This window comes from Mustela nivalis (genome assembly GCF_964662115.1).
Source record: "Mustela nivalis genome assembly, chromosome: 11".
Classification (NCBI taxonomy): domain Eukaryota; kingdom Metazoa; phylum Chordata; class Mammalia; order Carnivora; family Mustelidae; genus Mustela; species Mustela nivalis.
This window is the reverse complement of record NC_139030.1, coordinates 32,505,047-32,520,823: the sequence shown is the minus strand read 5'-3', so window position 1 is coordinate 32,520,823 and position 15,777 is coordinate 32,505,047. Positions and strand designations below refer to the sequence as shown.

Sequence of the window (15,777 nt, the reverse complement as noted above, 5' to 3'; positions counted from 1 at the left end):
GACCTTAAAGAACTCTGTTTAAAAAAAAAAATCTTATCTGAATGTTCTAGATATTTCCTGACTCCTTTTTGGCACTCTGTATTGATATATTCTTTGGCTAAATCAGTTAGTCAGAATATTATTTCATATTAATGGATAAGTAATTTACCAGCAAACTTAAAAATACCTCCCAAAAACTGAATCTATATTTTTAAATGTTTTACACACAATATTCTTAATAATGGGACTTTAAGATACGAATGAAGACAAATGAATATGGGTGTATGTAATATCTACTATGAACCAGCTACTGTGTTATAGGGCATATTATTTCATTAAATACATCTTTGTTCACAAATTTAAAAAATTAATCTAAGAGCTTTAGAAACTGGCCAAAATTTCATAATTCACCCATACCCACTTCTCTTAAAATAGTGCTTTGGAAAAAATTTGATTTATCATGTATAATCATATAGATGTGAAGATCACGTATAATGATAACGACGTGAAGACCAAGAATTTCCCAATAAAGGTTTCATTTCTATAAAATATATATTATAAAGTTGCTAATCCTAGGTAGGAAAACTCCTCCCTCAAAGTTTTATATATAGATAGGCTTACTTTTATTACAATATGTAAAAATGGTTCATTTTTTAAATGGTTTAAAAAACAACCACTCCCTAATGGGAACTTCTAATAATTATCTTATTGCTTTACATTTATTTTCTTCCACAAATTAGAGAATAAAATGATTCCCAATGTGACTATAGCTACTAAGAAAATAGTCAACCAAAGAAGAAAGTAAAAGAACGGTATTGAAAAGGTTAGGATTCAGAAACAAATAATGAATACCAAATCAAAAAAGTTTCTAAATCTACAGAAAATGACTTATGCAGATTTCAAAGAATGTAATCTGAATGGCCAGTATGAACAATAACTGTGATTACTATAATCTGACCATTATTTAAATACAAACAACATACTGAACCATGAGTGCTCAGAGTTCTTTACAATAAAGACATACCATCATAGTGTCTCTGCCCCCATAAAAGAACACTACATGTGCTCATCTTTTCTATGTATTCTATTTTTCCAAATCTCTGTCTGTATTTTCATTCATGCTTATAATCTAAATCTATACCTGCCTGTAGAATTTCTTTAGTTATGAAAATGCTCCCTATTTTCTTCTGGTTTGATATTTCTTTACCAATTTTACTTAGTAGCACTACCATCCTACTTTAATCTTCAAATTGCTCTTCTATCCTATATTCCATATATATGTATGTGTATACATATACACATAATATATGATATTTTGGGGACCTCCATCAAGATCTGCATCTCTCTTAGTTTTAATTACTTTTCCTCTGATTTACCCACTCAAATGAGATCGTTTTACTTCTTTAAGCAATTATAAACATCTTCTCATCACATAAATCTCTTCCTCAGATTTAGTCAAAATTCCTTCATCTTGTCTTCTATCCATGGTCAAGTTTACCGGCAAATGCTCTCTGTGCTCCTGGATTCTATTTTGTGCCTTTTCCTTCATATTAAGATTAACATCCCTCTCAACCCTGCCAAGACATTTTTCCCCCATTATTAAGATCTATGTCCTCCAGCAAGCCTTCCCTGAATGAAGAAAAATGTTAACTCTTCAAAATTACAATCTAATTTTGTTTTGGAAACTTTGTGTATCCTTAATTTATGCAGAGAATCCATAAGAAATAAGAGCTCAGCCAGAGCAGGTCCATGTTCTCTCTTAGGGCCAGTTTTCCCTATATTCTGTACCTAAGTACACATTCTCTATTGTAGATTAAATAATGAGCACGTTTTTCGGTACACATACTTTTCAATGCACATGTTTACTACGCAGTTTCCTTCTCAGAGAATTCGATAGAAGAGGGATTGCTGAACCAGGTCACTATTTCTTAGGAATTTAGAATCCATTAGTTGATCACTGAATTAATTAATGGATTACAATAAAAAAATTAGTGAAACAGAATATAAAAATAAAAGCCTTACACACAGTAAGAGCTAGTTCTCAAAACTTCTACTTCTGATATATATACATATTTATGTAAATGGGAACTGCATTATGAAGCAATGTGTATTTCTTTCTGTGGATTATGGTCAAGAAAGCTGAAAGACACAGAACCTGAAGATCTCTAAAATGCCTTCTAAACTGTGTGATTCAAATTATATTAAAAGATTTTATCTAAGGATCAGAAACACAGCATGTTAAAAAAGTGAACAGAACTTAAGGTACCCAAAAACAACCAGCAAAATCATTTTCTCTTAATAAAATATTACTATTAAACTCTAACCTTAAGATTATAGAATCATAAAGCTTTTAGAAAAGGAAAAAAGTTCAGAAATAATCTAATTCAAGTTTACTGCTTTAATACATAAATGGAAAACCCAGGCCCAAAAATGAAAAAAATTCACTTCATTCATTAACTAAACATTTCTTCAGCACCTATTATGTGCCAGGTTCTAGGACTGGGTCTGTAGATAAAGAGAAAATGTCTTCGAAGAGCTCACAGTCTAACATGTATAGAGATAAATAAACGTTTGCAATAATTACTGGAATAAAGGTCATTTAGAATAGAAGGCAACTAAATATGGGTTGGGTGGCATAAAAATTGTTTCTAAACAGGTGATACTTCTTAGTCTTAAAATAAGAAGTTTTAGTCTTAAAAAACAAGGAGTTTTAGTCTTGGTCTTAAAAACAAGGAGTTAGTCAGGTAAAGGAGGAAGAACTAACCTATACAAAGGTACCATACTGATATACAATAAAGGATGACGCATTCAAAAAACTGCGAGTCAAGTTTGTATAGCTGGAATATAGGACTTATGCTAAGGAGGAGAGACAGCAGAATACCTAGTATTTATGTGATATTTAATCTTCAAACCACTCTCTGAGGTAGTCACTATTAATACCCCCACTTTGTAGATGATAAAACTGAAGCACAAAAGGTAAAGTGATTTGCCTAAGGTTAAACTGAGAAGCCAGGATGTAAACATAGGAAGTCTAACTCCAGAGCCCATCCTCCAAGCCACTATACCAAGAGTTTAAAGAACACAAGCAGGAACCAAATGACAAAGCACCATTCTAAGTACAAGCAATTCTAAGACTAGATTTTAGGCTAAAGATGACTTACAGGGAAATGTTTAAAGCAGGAGTGACATATTTAGATTTATTTTTTAATGTGGTCAATTGGAAGTTATATGTGGACAGAAAGGGAGAGGACGCAATGATAGGAACCCAGTCTTAACTAGAAAAGTACTACAATAATTCAGGTAAGAAAAATGATAGATGAGCTGGACAGTGGCAGTGCTGACACCAGAACCAGAGTCTACTAACCACTATGATCACATTCTTGTCCAGTATCCAAAAGAACCTCCAAATTTTTTCCTTTAAGCCCACCATTCTAATAGTTTTTAAAAATCCAACCTCAAAGACAATACATTTCTTTTAGACCCTTCATTAAACAAAACGTGATACTAGATGCATTTAGATATATCATATTTAGATCATATTTAGATATATGAAAGTGACTAACAGAAATCCAGTTGGAGAATGACAGAAAGTCAATTGCTATCTACAGTAGTTTCTTTACCTTCTTGACTTCTTCTCCTTCCTATATACACTATTACTGGAACTTTCATGTTCAATAGTCAATTTGAAATCAATGTTCTGTCTAGACATGAGCATTATAACCTAACAGAATTAAATCTACCACAGAGGAAGTCTGTGGTCCCAGCTGTGGCAATAAATATATTCTCTGGTCTGGTCAAATTTTGGCTTAAACAGAGATGAGGAATGAACAACAACAAAAGGCAGACTTTTTGAAAGCAGCAAAGAGTTAAAGAAAACCAAATATTTTAAAAAGGAGTAAGAGTAGGGCACCAGGGTGGCTCAGTGGGTTAAGTGCTGGACTCTTGATTTCCTGTCAAGGAGATCAAGCCCTGTGTTGCGCCTCTCCCCCTCTGCCCCTCTCCCCTTCAAAAAAAGTTTATAAGAGCAATCTACAGTTGAAACCACTGGATTCCAAAAGAGTAACACTACTCCCAAGTGTGTGTGTGATATCTCAGAAACCCAACAAATGAAAGAACAGTAGAAAAGACTATCTGGTCAATTCTCAAACATTCTCAATTGAGTCTGTTTTCATTTAAATCATGTGTGAGCCCTCTTGAGCCACACCTGATGCTAAGCAACAAGTGGGTTCCACAAGCAAAGCAGCCTACAGAACAGGGAAGTACAGAAGGAAAAAAAAAGAATATAAACAAAGCAGGCATAAAGAGGAAAGGAAATGGAAGAAAGTATGAGTTACAGAATAATAGAATAAAAAGTGAAAGAGTACTACTGACCCTAATATCAAATATTGCTAAGCTTACCTAAATTACTATCTAAGAGAAACTATGCAGGACACATAGCCACATAAGACAGCATGAAAAGACAAATACAAATCACAGGCTTTTGAGACACCAAAGATGAGAAATAAGAGCATACTACTTAAAAAGTAAAAAAGCAAGAAAATAATTTTAGAATATAAAAACATTTAGAGATTATTAAAATCTCATTTGGCTTAGTTGTGCTTTACTTCTCATGAAACAGTGAACCCAAAAGGTGAAGATGTCAGTAGTACCAAAGATATATATGTATGGGGAGGTGTGTTACAAAGATAGTATGAAGCTTATTTGCATACTTTTTGTGGGAGTGATTTCAGAATTTTTCTTTTCAATGATGTAATGCTACTTACACTTTTTCACTTTAATTCTTATCCTGGCTAGGTTCACTTCCTTAAAACCAGAGTTCAAAACAAAGTAAGCATTTATTAATTATGGTCAATTTTTAACCTTAAGAAGGACAAGGGTCTACGATAGATCATAGAATATTAATTAGTATAACCTAAATGAGTCTAATGATAACCAAAACCCAGCCAATGATTCTTCAGAAAACTATGTAATTAAGAAACCACTTTAAAACTTTCTTCAAATTAAAGAACAGAAGAAAAAAAAAAAAGCCTTAAAAAAAAAAAAAAGAATCACACCCTGAATTTATACTTTGAGATCTTTCAGGCACATGTAATAGTGTACATATTTCTTCCATATGAAACTTACAAAACTTTTCTGTACCATGTTAGTTTCTCTCTCCCTCTCTCTCTCACACACACAACCCAGCTGCCACCACACAGTTCAAACAGTGATTTTAATAAGGATAAAAGGAAATATCCTTAAAGATAATTATCACAGCAAAGAAACTACTGGATCAAAAGCAAATATAACTAAACCTGATACTTCAAGCAATTATTCATCCTATTCAGGAATATACAGTCTTCATGGGCTTTCCATCACAGCAAAGCAATGGGTCTGGAGAGTTTATTCAAAACTTAGCAAATTATTTTTATTAAAATATCATAAGATGAAATAACGTGTACACCAATAGTCAGTTTTTCTAATATAATCATTCTAATTCTAAAAGACAATGAAAAGATGAAAGCTTTCAATACAAAATCACCTCAAGATCAACAGCATATCCTTATAAAATTTGGATGATTGTGGGAATGGAAAGCAGGACCCTTTTATTAATATAATAATACTTTTAAAAATGAAGAGTTTAAAGTAAGGCTTCTCAACCTCAATATTATTGACATTTTGAGCCACGTAACTCTTCATTGTGTAAGGCTGTCCTGTGCATTATGGGATAATTAGCAGCATTCCTGCCCTTTACCCACTAGATGCTAGTAGCATATAGTACCCCACAGTTGTGACAAGCAAATATGTCTTCAAATGCCTCCTAGGAGAGGTGTAGGGGCAGAGAGCAAAAGACACCCAAACTTGAGAAATACTGGCTTACAAGTAGAAAAAAAATCAACAAGAATTGGTAGGGGAGGGAGTTTGTTTTGTTTCTCTTCTGGTGTTGATGTTCTAATATACTGTATTTGAATTTGATCACAGACTACATTTAAGCAGTTCTGCCTGCAGAAAAGCAAGCATTTAATATCTAACACTTGTTAGCCAAAGTTCAGTGGAGTCTCAGAAGATTCACTATACTGCCAATTCTCCCTCCAACTGCACATATACTCGCTCACAGAAACATACATAGGCGTGCGTGTGTGCACGCGCACACACACACACACTCTGCTGCCTAAGTGAAGTAAAGGAAATGCATAAAATTACTTTATCTCCATTTCTTATTTCATCGAATATATGGACCAGACTGCTCCAGTCTGCGCAGAAATTCAAACAAATTCTCAACTTAGTGCAACTCAAATACCACAGTAGCTCATCATTCTAGGTAGGATAAACCTAAGTACAAGAGCAAGAATTAAACCCACAGTTTAACAAATGGTGAAGATACAAATTAACCACAATGCTTTAAAAACAAACAAAAAATCTAAGTACATTTGTGTTTTGAAACAGAATCTGAGAAAGGATAAGTAGAATGAAAAAGTCCAAATACAGAAGGAATCTGAAGGCATTTGAAGATGAAAGCATAACTCAAAAATGTTTTCTCTGGAATTACATTAAGAAATTATATACTTGGTCATATCGTACAGGATTAGTATGCAAAATCAGTCTTCTAGTATATATACCATGGGATGGAAACTGAAAATCAAAGTCTGCAAAATACTAAAGAAAACAGTAAACATTCATCCTAAAAACCTGAAATACAACAGTTCTTTACTACAATTTTTCATTTGCTTAAAAAAAAAAAAATCAAATATCCAGAAACAAAAAACTGACAACTTGAGAAATTTTTAAATTCTCATGAAAACAGTCATCCTCATGCTTCCAGCATGCCCGCTTACATATTACATAGAAAAATCAATTAAAAAAAGAAACATAATAATCTTTTAAAGTGTATTTAATTCATAACAAAGCCTTTTAAAAATCAGATATTTTAGGTACTAAAAATCTTCATACATAAATATGGATTAAAGTCTTTAAGATGATTTCAATTATCTTCAATAGAATTATATTTTAGTTCAACTAGGAATTATTTGAAAAAAAACTAAGCAACATTTATTACCAGTTTTATGTAATTCTGTGTGCTATATATATATATATATATGCTCTACAGCAAGAAAACTACTGTATTTCAAAATTTTAGCTATTAACCTCCTGGCCCACGGAAAATAATCCTACAAAAAACTAATGCTCTATTCTTTTTACTTCTAAACCAAGCAGAGGAAGCTGTAAGATCTGTAGCGACAGCCTGCTTTCTCAGAAGTAATACCTTGAGACTGCTCAAGAATAACCCCCTTCACCAATTAGTGTGATTCAGGTGGGTTTGGGAGGGAATAATGTCCACAATTCCTTGGTCAGTGGCCATGATGCCCCTCCTCCTCAAGGGCAAGAGATCAGAGAAAGGGATTTGAACAAGAGGAGTTCACCAACCAGAACATACAGAAACACAGAAGAGAGAGTACTACAGGAAAAATAAAAACTACACAGTTAAGTCATGTTACAAAAGCAAGAGGTTTAATGTTATCAAGGTATTCATTCATTTCAGAGAGACCATTGTTTATCTTCCTCCCCAAACCGCGCACAAAAAGAACTGTCAGCCTGCCTTAAGCATGTTCCTTCTTCCATTTAAACAGACATGATTCTTTGGTTAATCTCTGGCAATGATCGCCATTTCACAACACATTTAGCCCACCCGGAACTGATCAATACCACTACAGACATAAGACTAGACTTTATCCATTTATTAACCACAAGGAAATGAACCATTCAGCAAAATTCTATACATTACAAAAGATTCTATTAAAAGAGGGGGTTGGGAAGATGGACACACACACACACACACCACAGAGGTACACAAAGAAAAGACTAACACCCTCTAATTTCCCTCTAGCAAAGGAGATAAAGACATGGCCATGAAACCTGTCAATTCGTCCCCCCCCCATAATTCTCTCTCACAACCTAGTAACTGAATATATTGAATTTTATGGCCAAGAGATCCATTGCGACTTTAAAATTGTTTCATCTATCAAACTAACTCCCCTGTTATGTACATTTGCACACCTTTGAGCTAGGTTGTATTCATTTACAGAATTTCAAATACAAAAGAATAGATAGTTTTCCAACCACTGGTTGCAAGCATAGAACGTTCTCACAAAATCAAAATTTCAAATAAAAAAGGACCTAATTATTCTTCCAACCTTGGGCCAAAACCTATTTTATGACTATAGCGTATCTGACAGTATGAACAATCTCAAATGGCTGCTCTAAACCAAAAACAATGCTTCAATACAACGCGTTTAAAATAAGTATTCCGTAGGTAAGCAAAATCTATGCCAGAAAAGAGCACATAAATGGTGGTTGAAAGCCAGCACATTACCAACACAGCAGCATACCTCTTCTGCACTGGGTTATTGTTAATACTCCAACAACAACAACTATAACTATTTTTAACACTGCTGGACACTGAAGTTTAAGAAAACATGAGGGGAGACCCAGATGAAATTGCTGATATGATGCATTGTTTCTCACGGTCAAAATTAAGTAACAACTGCCCAGATTTCTGTCGTGATAGTCACTGGTGAAGCACTAATTAAAAGACCATTAAAATAAAACACCCTTATTTTGGAGAATGCCACACTAAATGGCATTTTGGAAAACGCCTTTCGGGTCTCAAACCTTTGCATAGATTGTCACTTGTGGTATTTGTGGCTTAACTGCAACCCAACCAGCGCTGTCATCCAATGTTATGGCCACAAACCATGACTTTCTCACTTCCACAACAGAGCAGTCACTCTTATCAGTTCGCCAACCTAACTCAAAACGAGAAGCATTCATGGAGATGTCCAGATCACAATCAGACCTGGGGGGTCGGAGCCGAGGGGCTCCAGGTCGGGGAAAACCTCCCCGGGCTCCACTGGAGCTCGCGGACCCAACAACAACCGCGGCCAACAACAACCGCGGCCGCCAGCAGCGGCGGCGGCGGCGGCGGCGGCGGCGGCAGCAGCAGCAGCCCTGCCGCGCCACGCTCCATGCACCTACCTGAAGAACAAGAGATAAGAAAGACGGCAAACGCCAACTTTGCAGCAGCTCCCATTTTCCCGAGGCGCCGGGGAATCCGTAGGAAGTTCTCGCTAGATATCCAGTTCCCTGGGTCTTCCTCGGAGACAAACCTCCTGGTGTAAAATCAACCGTCATAAAACATATTCGGAAGCCCCGACCAAAAAAACGTTCACGGGGTTAAGAAAAAGAAAAAAAAAAGGGGGGGGGAGCACAACAATAAAAAAAAAAAAAAAAAATGCACCACGGGGGAAAAACCGCCACACACACGCACAACACACAAAACCAAACAACGAAAAGCCAACAACAACAAAAGCGCGTTTAAATCACTGTCAAAATCACTGTCAGCTCCGCTCGCCTCTCGGGTCTCTCCGAACAAAACGCCAGGCTGAGGCGACGAGGCGGCGGCGGCGGTGGCGTCCGCTGCCGCCCGGACAGTCCGGGAACCGAGCTGGGTCCGACGTCCGGACCGACCTTCAACCCGGACACCCAAAGTCCGCGGACCACTGGCGGCCAAGCTCTCGGCCGTGGCGGCCGAGGCAGCTGCGGCGCCGAGAAGGAGCAGCGGGCGGCGGCGGCGGCAGCGGTGCTAGCGGCGGCCAAGTTCTGGTCCAGGCTCTGGCTCCGGCTCCGGGCTCCGGGCTCGGCCGCGTTTTCGGTCCCCTGGCCTCCGCCGGCCCCGCCCCCCAGACTTCCGGTTCCGGTCCGAAGCTGGAAGCCGGGCACCGCGGAGAAACGCTCCGCCGCGGCGCGGCGGCGGCGGCGGCGGCAGTAGGGCAGCAGCAGCGGCGGCGGCGGCGGCGGCGGCGGCAGCGGCGGCCCGGCGCAGCGCGCGTGCCGGGCCGGGAGCGCGAGGAGATTGTCGGGGAAGCGAGGCGGGAGCGGGGGAGGGGTGAGTGCGAGGGCGGGGCCGGCTGGAGGGCGAGGAGGCGGGGCGGATGGAGGCTCGCTACCGCGAGGCCTCGGCGTCCGGCCTGCTTGGCCTCCTGGGCTGTGGGGCTCGAGTGGGTGGGTGACTTGATGCAGTCGGGGACGTGGAGCGCCCGGTTTTCTAATTGCGCCCCACTGGCCTCTCTGGAACGTACACCAGCCTGATCAATGGGAACCCAAGAGAAACCGGAGCCTGAGGCGGGGTGGGTGGCCGGTGACTCCGAGGGGCGTCTGCGGCGCCCTGTCTTTCCTCTGGGGGGACGCCTCGTCCGCACGGAGACTCGGGGCGCCGGAAAGCCGGGGGTGTGAGCCGGTCTGCCGCGCCCGCGAAGCTGCCTTAGCGAGCTCGGTGAGCGCGCGAGCTGGTGGTTGTGCTCCCCAGTCTTAGGTCCGCGTCCCACCCCTGTACCTACTGCTTAAGCGTTTTGTCTTTCGGCTAAAAGAGAAAAGAAGGGGGAAGACCAGCAGAGGATGGGCTGTCAGTCCGGTCAGGATGTCCGTGGCATTATCACGGTGTGCAATTTGAGTCCATTCCTACCATCCCTTTTATACACAAAGCATTGTGTTGAGGACTGTTCTGCACGTAATAGGTTCACAAACATTACGTGCCAAAGAAAACCTGCGCATTTCGATCGACACATTGGATGGTCAGACAAGTGTTTACTTTTTCAAATTTTAGTTTTTTGGAGGCTTAAATTTTACCTCTTAATCCAGGTCAGTTGTTTACAAGGTGCCGTGCTAGGCATGGAATGGGATCCCAAATGTAAAAATAGGATCCCTACCTCAAGGAACTCACAGTATTTGCTGTACTTGAAGTTGGCTATAGAATACAAACTAATGACAGTATTAAAGGTACTAGCTTTCTCATTTACCACACTTTAGCGAGCTCTGTGAAGGTAGGGATCCTAAGTCTTCTCCATTTTATGCCAGCACTCAGAGTGTCTAGCATGTGATAGGTGGTTACTAAATAATTGTATAGATGACTAGAGGATTACTGCCTTTTCTTAGACACAAAATTCTTGCATGTACTCTACAATTTTTTAAATTTTTATTAATAAAAAATAATAAAGCAACTGTATCGTATGGCTAACTCGTGTTTTACTGGTGGTTTACTGATTCCCACATTTTTCCCACAAAGCCAAACCTTCCCTCTAGTATTTATAGTGTTTTATTTTTCTCTTCCTCTAAATTACTCTATATTTCTGTCTATTAAGTTCATCCTGTAATTATCTGCCCATTTCTACAACTTGTCAAGGTTATTAGTAATTACTGTGACTCTTTAAACTCTCTCCAAGATTTTCAGTTCTCAAGTTGTGATGCTCAGAATCTGACTGATAATTGTGCAACAGTTAAGAAAAGTCCCAAATTGGTCTTCAAGGTGTCTAAATGATCTCATATTATGAAATTCTCTGGACTTTGTAAGCTGGATGGAGAAATAGATATAAACTTTCTTCCATTTTCTAGTTTCACTAAGAGCTGCCACTAATGTTTCAGGAATGGAAGAGTGTATTTAGATCATTCAGGAATTTGATGTCGGTTATACCCTGGATCAGGCCTCACTATTGTCTTATCTCTGCATCACTTCCATATTTCTTGAATTGTGAAACCAGAGCAAGTGGAATAACTGGAATAACCAGTAGTAGGACTAAAACGTGAGAATATATTCCTTATTTTACCACCTAAATATGCCAGTAAAAGAATATGAGAAGAAGAAAATCATGTTTCAGTAGTATGAAAGGGGAGCAACAAGTTGAAGTCCTCACTTATTCTTATAAAGAGTTTAACCCCATGTGAGAAGTTAATATCCACTAACAATAGATACCTATTTTGTCCCTAAAATCCCCCATCCTCTGTGTATTTTTAAGAATTAAAAAATAATTTAACCCAATAAGACAGAGTATGTAAATAAATTCCCACTGGAATTCCAAAGCTTAAAAAAAAGACAGAGGTAGCAGCAATTAACCCTACTGGCCCTCTTTCTTTACTATTTCTAGAATCACTTTCTCTTAATCTACAAATCTGACATCTCTCTAACACTGCAAGCTGTACAAGCTGAGTTTAGGAAGAAACGTGAAAGGAACTTTGGTCTTCCAGAGCATTAGACAATTATATGTCAAACATCTTTTTTTTTTTTTAAGATTTTATTTATTTATTTGACAGAGAGAAATCACAAGTAGGCAGAGAGGCAGGCAGAGAGAGAGAGGAGGAAGCAGGCTCCCTGCTGAGCAGAGAGCCCGATGCGGGACTCGAATCCCGGACCCTGAGATCATGACCTGACCCCAAGGCAGCGGCCCAACCCACTGAGCCACCCAGGCGCCCCTATATGTCAAACATCTTTACGTAACACCACTCAATCGCCATACCTGAGACCCAGGCTTATAGCCACTCCATTGCTAGAATTTCAGGTCCAGATTTCTGAGAAGAAATTCAATTGAACTGCAAGTCTTTCCCAGCTGAAAGAATCTTGAGAGGCCGATCTAATCTAGAAATTCAAGTGTGTGTTGGCTAGATGAGGAGACAGAGATATACAAGTGTTATAGACTGCTTCCAAAATAAAGGATGATTTATTTTGCTAGGAACTCATCTGGCTCAAAAAGGTATGGATTAAGTTTAAATCTTCACTCTGAAATAGGGCTGGAATTGAATTAGGCCAGATTTGAACTTGCCTTTGAGATTGAATGGTATGCCATATATTGTGAAGAAATTCACTGAAAGGTATTCACCTGCTTGTAGACATACCAACAGCCACATATAAGCATAGACATGCCAAATCTCTCTTCCTTCATCTTCAGAAAAGTGACAAAATTCCTTTGGAGCATGAAGGATGTTGGATTTCCCTTAGTTGAAGGATTTAAAAGTATTTCTGCTGCTTTCTATACACTATATACATTTGTATAAGTATATAAAAGTATACTATAAAGTTACTATAAAAGTCTACTCCTGTGCTCAAATTGCAAATAACATATTCCTGAAGTGGCTTAAGTAATGAATTTCTCATATACCAATGCTGTAAGGCATAATACATGGGGGAAAATTTGGTAACGTGGTAAGTCAAAGGAAGGCAAATAATAGCATATCTCCCATGAACATTCTCCTCTCCCTAAATATTCAACATGGGAATTAAATTCCCTATATCTTAGCTTTTGCTACTATTATTCCTCTTTTTTTACTTAGGTCTAGTCATAGCATTGCACTATGCCAGTGATGGAGTAGGGGGAGACAGATAATGAGAAGAATAAGGATGTGGGAATGGATGAGGGACAAAAACATTAAGGCAGACTATTTTAGGGCAGGAAAATGAGTTAGGAAAGTTAGGAGAAACTAGCTGTGGTAGAAATAATATGTCCAGCACTTTGGGGGCACCTGGGTGGCTCAGTGGGTTAAGCCGCTGCCTTCGGCTCAGGTCATGATCTCAGTGTCCTGGGATTGAGCCCCGCATCGTGATCTCTGCTCAGCAGGGAGCCTGCTTCCTTCTCTCTCTCTCTGTCTGCCTCTCTGCCTGCTTGTGATCTCTCTCTGTCAAATAAATAAATAAAATCTTTAAAAAAAATATGTCCAGCACTTTGATAAAAAGGTTGTATTAACCCAACTAGTAATAAAAATAACAACCAATTGTTTCCTGTTGGATTATACCAAGGATATTTGACTTTTCTCCCACTCTCATCTCCTTCAAAATCAGTCAAGTATTTGGGGAAGGTAATTCCCACCCCACAATTTATATTCATGACTACAAAGACTTAGTTTTCTGTTTAATTTCTACAATTTTAGAACTTTAATTTCTAATAGTATTCTATTTTACTTCTAAGCTCTTCAACTGTTTTATAAATTTTATAACTTTATTTCTTAGTTTTGTTTTATTTCTAGTAGTTTTCAACTCTTCTTTCTGTAACAGAGGATAGATTGAGCTTTGAGATACAGTACATAAATCAATCCCAGTGACCTCAGTCATTCATTCAAGTTGGAGTAAAGCAACACTACTCAAAAACACTACTCAAAAAACACTACTCAAAAGCAGTTCTCAAACCAACCTTGGTCTCAAACTTTGTTGATGATCTTTAATGAGATTAGCATAGACATTGACAACAACCAATTAAAAAGTTCTATAGAAGGGCACCTGGGTGCCTCAGCCAGTTAAGTGGCTGACTCTTGATTTGGCTCAGGTCATGATTTCAGGGTCATGATATTAGGGTCAGGAGATAGAGCCTAGGCTCGTGCTCCATACTGGGCATGGAGCCTGCTTAAGATTCTCTCTCTTCCTCTCCCTATCCCCTATCTCCCTAGTTTCTAGTTAAAATTCTAAAAACTTAATAGAATAATGTTAAGTCTGTTAAAGGTGATAAAAACAGGGTACCTGGGTGGCTCAGTGGGTTAAGCCTCTGCCTTCGTCTCGGGTCATGATCTCGGGGTCCTGGGATCGAGCCCTGCGTAGGGCTCCCTGCTCAACAGGGAGCCTGCTTCCCCCCTACCTTCTGCCTGCCTCTCTGCCTACTTGTGGTCTGTCTGTCAAATAAGCAAAAATAAATCTTTAAAAAAAATTGGCTTATTCTTCTCCTACCCACTTAAGCCTCCATGTTGCATCACCACTGACTCTTAATCTCACAAAACAAACTGAGGGTTGCTGGGGGGAGGGGGTTTGGGAGAAGGGGGTGGGATTATGGACATTGGGGAGGGTATGTGCTTTGGTGAGTGCTGTGAAGTGTGTAAACCTGGTGATTCACAGACCTGTACCCCTGGGGATAAAAATATATGTTTATAAAAAATAAAAAGTTAAAAAAAAAATAAATTAATTAAAAAAAAAATTGGCTTATATTTTGTTTTTATGTCATGTTTTTGGTAATTCAGTTTTAATTGAATTTTATAAAAAGTCTCATAGATTGGGAAATCACCATAAATAACTTGAGAGGCACTGGACTAGAAAATAGACTATATACCTTAGACTGTCCCTCAAAAACAGTGCTTTCTATCTTTTTTGACAAATGCTTAATATCTCGAATAAAGCTTTGATGCTCCAGTCCTAAAATTTTCTATAATGCAAGACTGCATAAGAATCAGTCATTTCCATCACATTACCCATCTTTAACTGTGGTACACATTTATCAAACAAATAGTTATTAGCTGCAGGATTGTCCTAGGTATTGGTTGTAAAGGAATGAAGGAAATGGATATCGTCTCTGCCCTCACTGAACTTATAGTATCATAAGGAAGACAGAAAAATAGCAAGTAAACCAGTAATTATGAAATGGGAAGGATTATTTATAAAAGCAGACAGGGTGCTGAGATAAAGAAGAGTGGTGGAATTGGAAAGGTAAAGGACACTATTTAGAGAGAATGAGTCAGGAAGGACTTACTAAGGAAGTGGCATTAACCTGAACCCACAAGATGAAAAGGAGATGGCCATGAATGGAGCTAGTTAAGGAGGAACAGTATGTACAAAGCCTATGATGTGTTCCAGATTGAAAGGAGGTTCTCATGGTTATGAATACAGTGATATGAATAAGGAGAGAAAGGAATACAAGCCCCAGACAATAATATCTTATAGGCCAAAGTAAGGTTGTTGTATTTTATTCAAAATGAAGCATCAAGGCATTGGAGGTTTTTAAGCTAAGAAGCTATGTGCTCTTACTTAGGTCCTTTAAAGATTATTCTTATTCTTATATGGAGAACACGTTGCAAGAAATTACCAGAGAAAGCAGAGGGACTAGTGAGAAAGGTGTTGCAGTAAGTTAAGCAAGAAACTATGATACCATGAAGTAATATGGAAAGAAGTGGATAGACTCAAGATAGACTTTGGGAGAAGAATCTAAAGGATTTGCTGATGAATTGGATGACTCCTACTTT

The 15,777-nt window shown here is 38.6% G+C and overlaps 1 protein-coding gene across 2 annotated transcripts in view; it reads right to left on the bottom strand.

Moving 5' to 3' along the window:
* Positions 1–9,847, bottom strand: part of ACVR2A (activin A receptor type 2A) — an 83,943-nt gene extending 74,096 nt beyond the window's left edge. The window contains exons 1-2 of one of the 2 annotated variants that reach the window (XM_082690886.1): positions 9,368–9,847; positions 8,992–9,125 (exon numbers count right to left, since the gene is read on the bottom strand). In XM_082690886.1, coding sequence (XP_082547012.1) covers positions 8,992–9,046 — 55 coding nt within the window. In that variant the 5' untranslated portion in view covers positions 9,047–9,125; positions 9,368–9,847. The remainder of the gene's footprint in view (positions 1–8,991; positions 9,126–9,367) is intronic. The other variant, XM_082690885.1, reaches the window with a different exon arrangement.
* Positions 9,848–15,777: the final 5,930 nt, after the last annotated feature.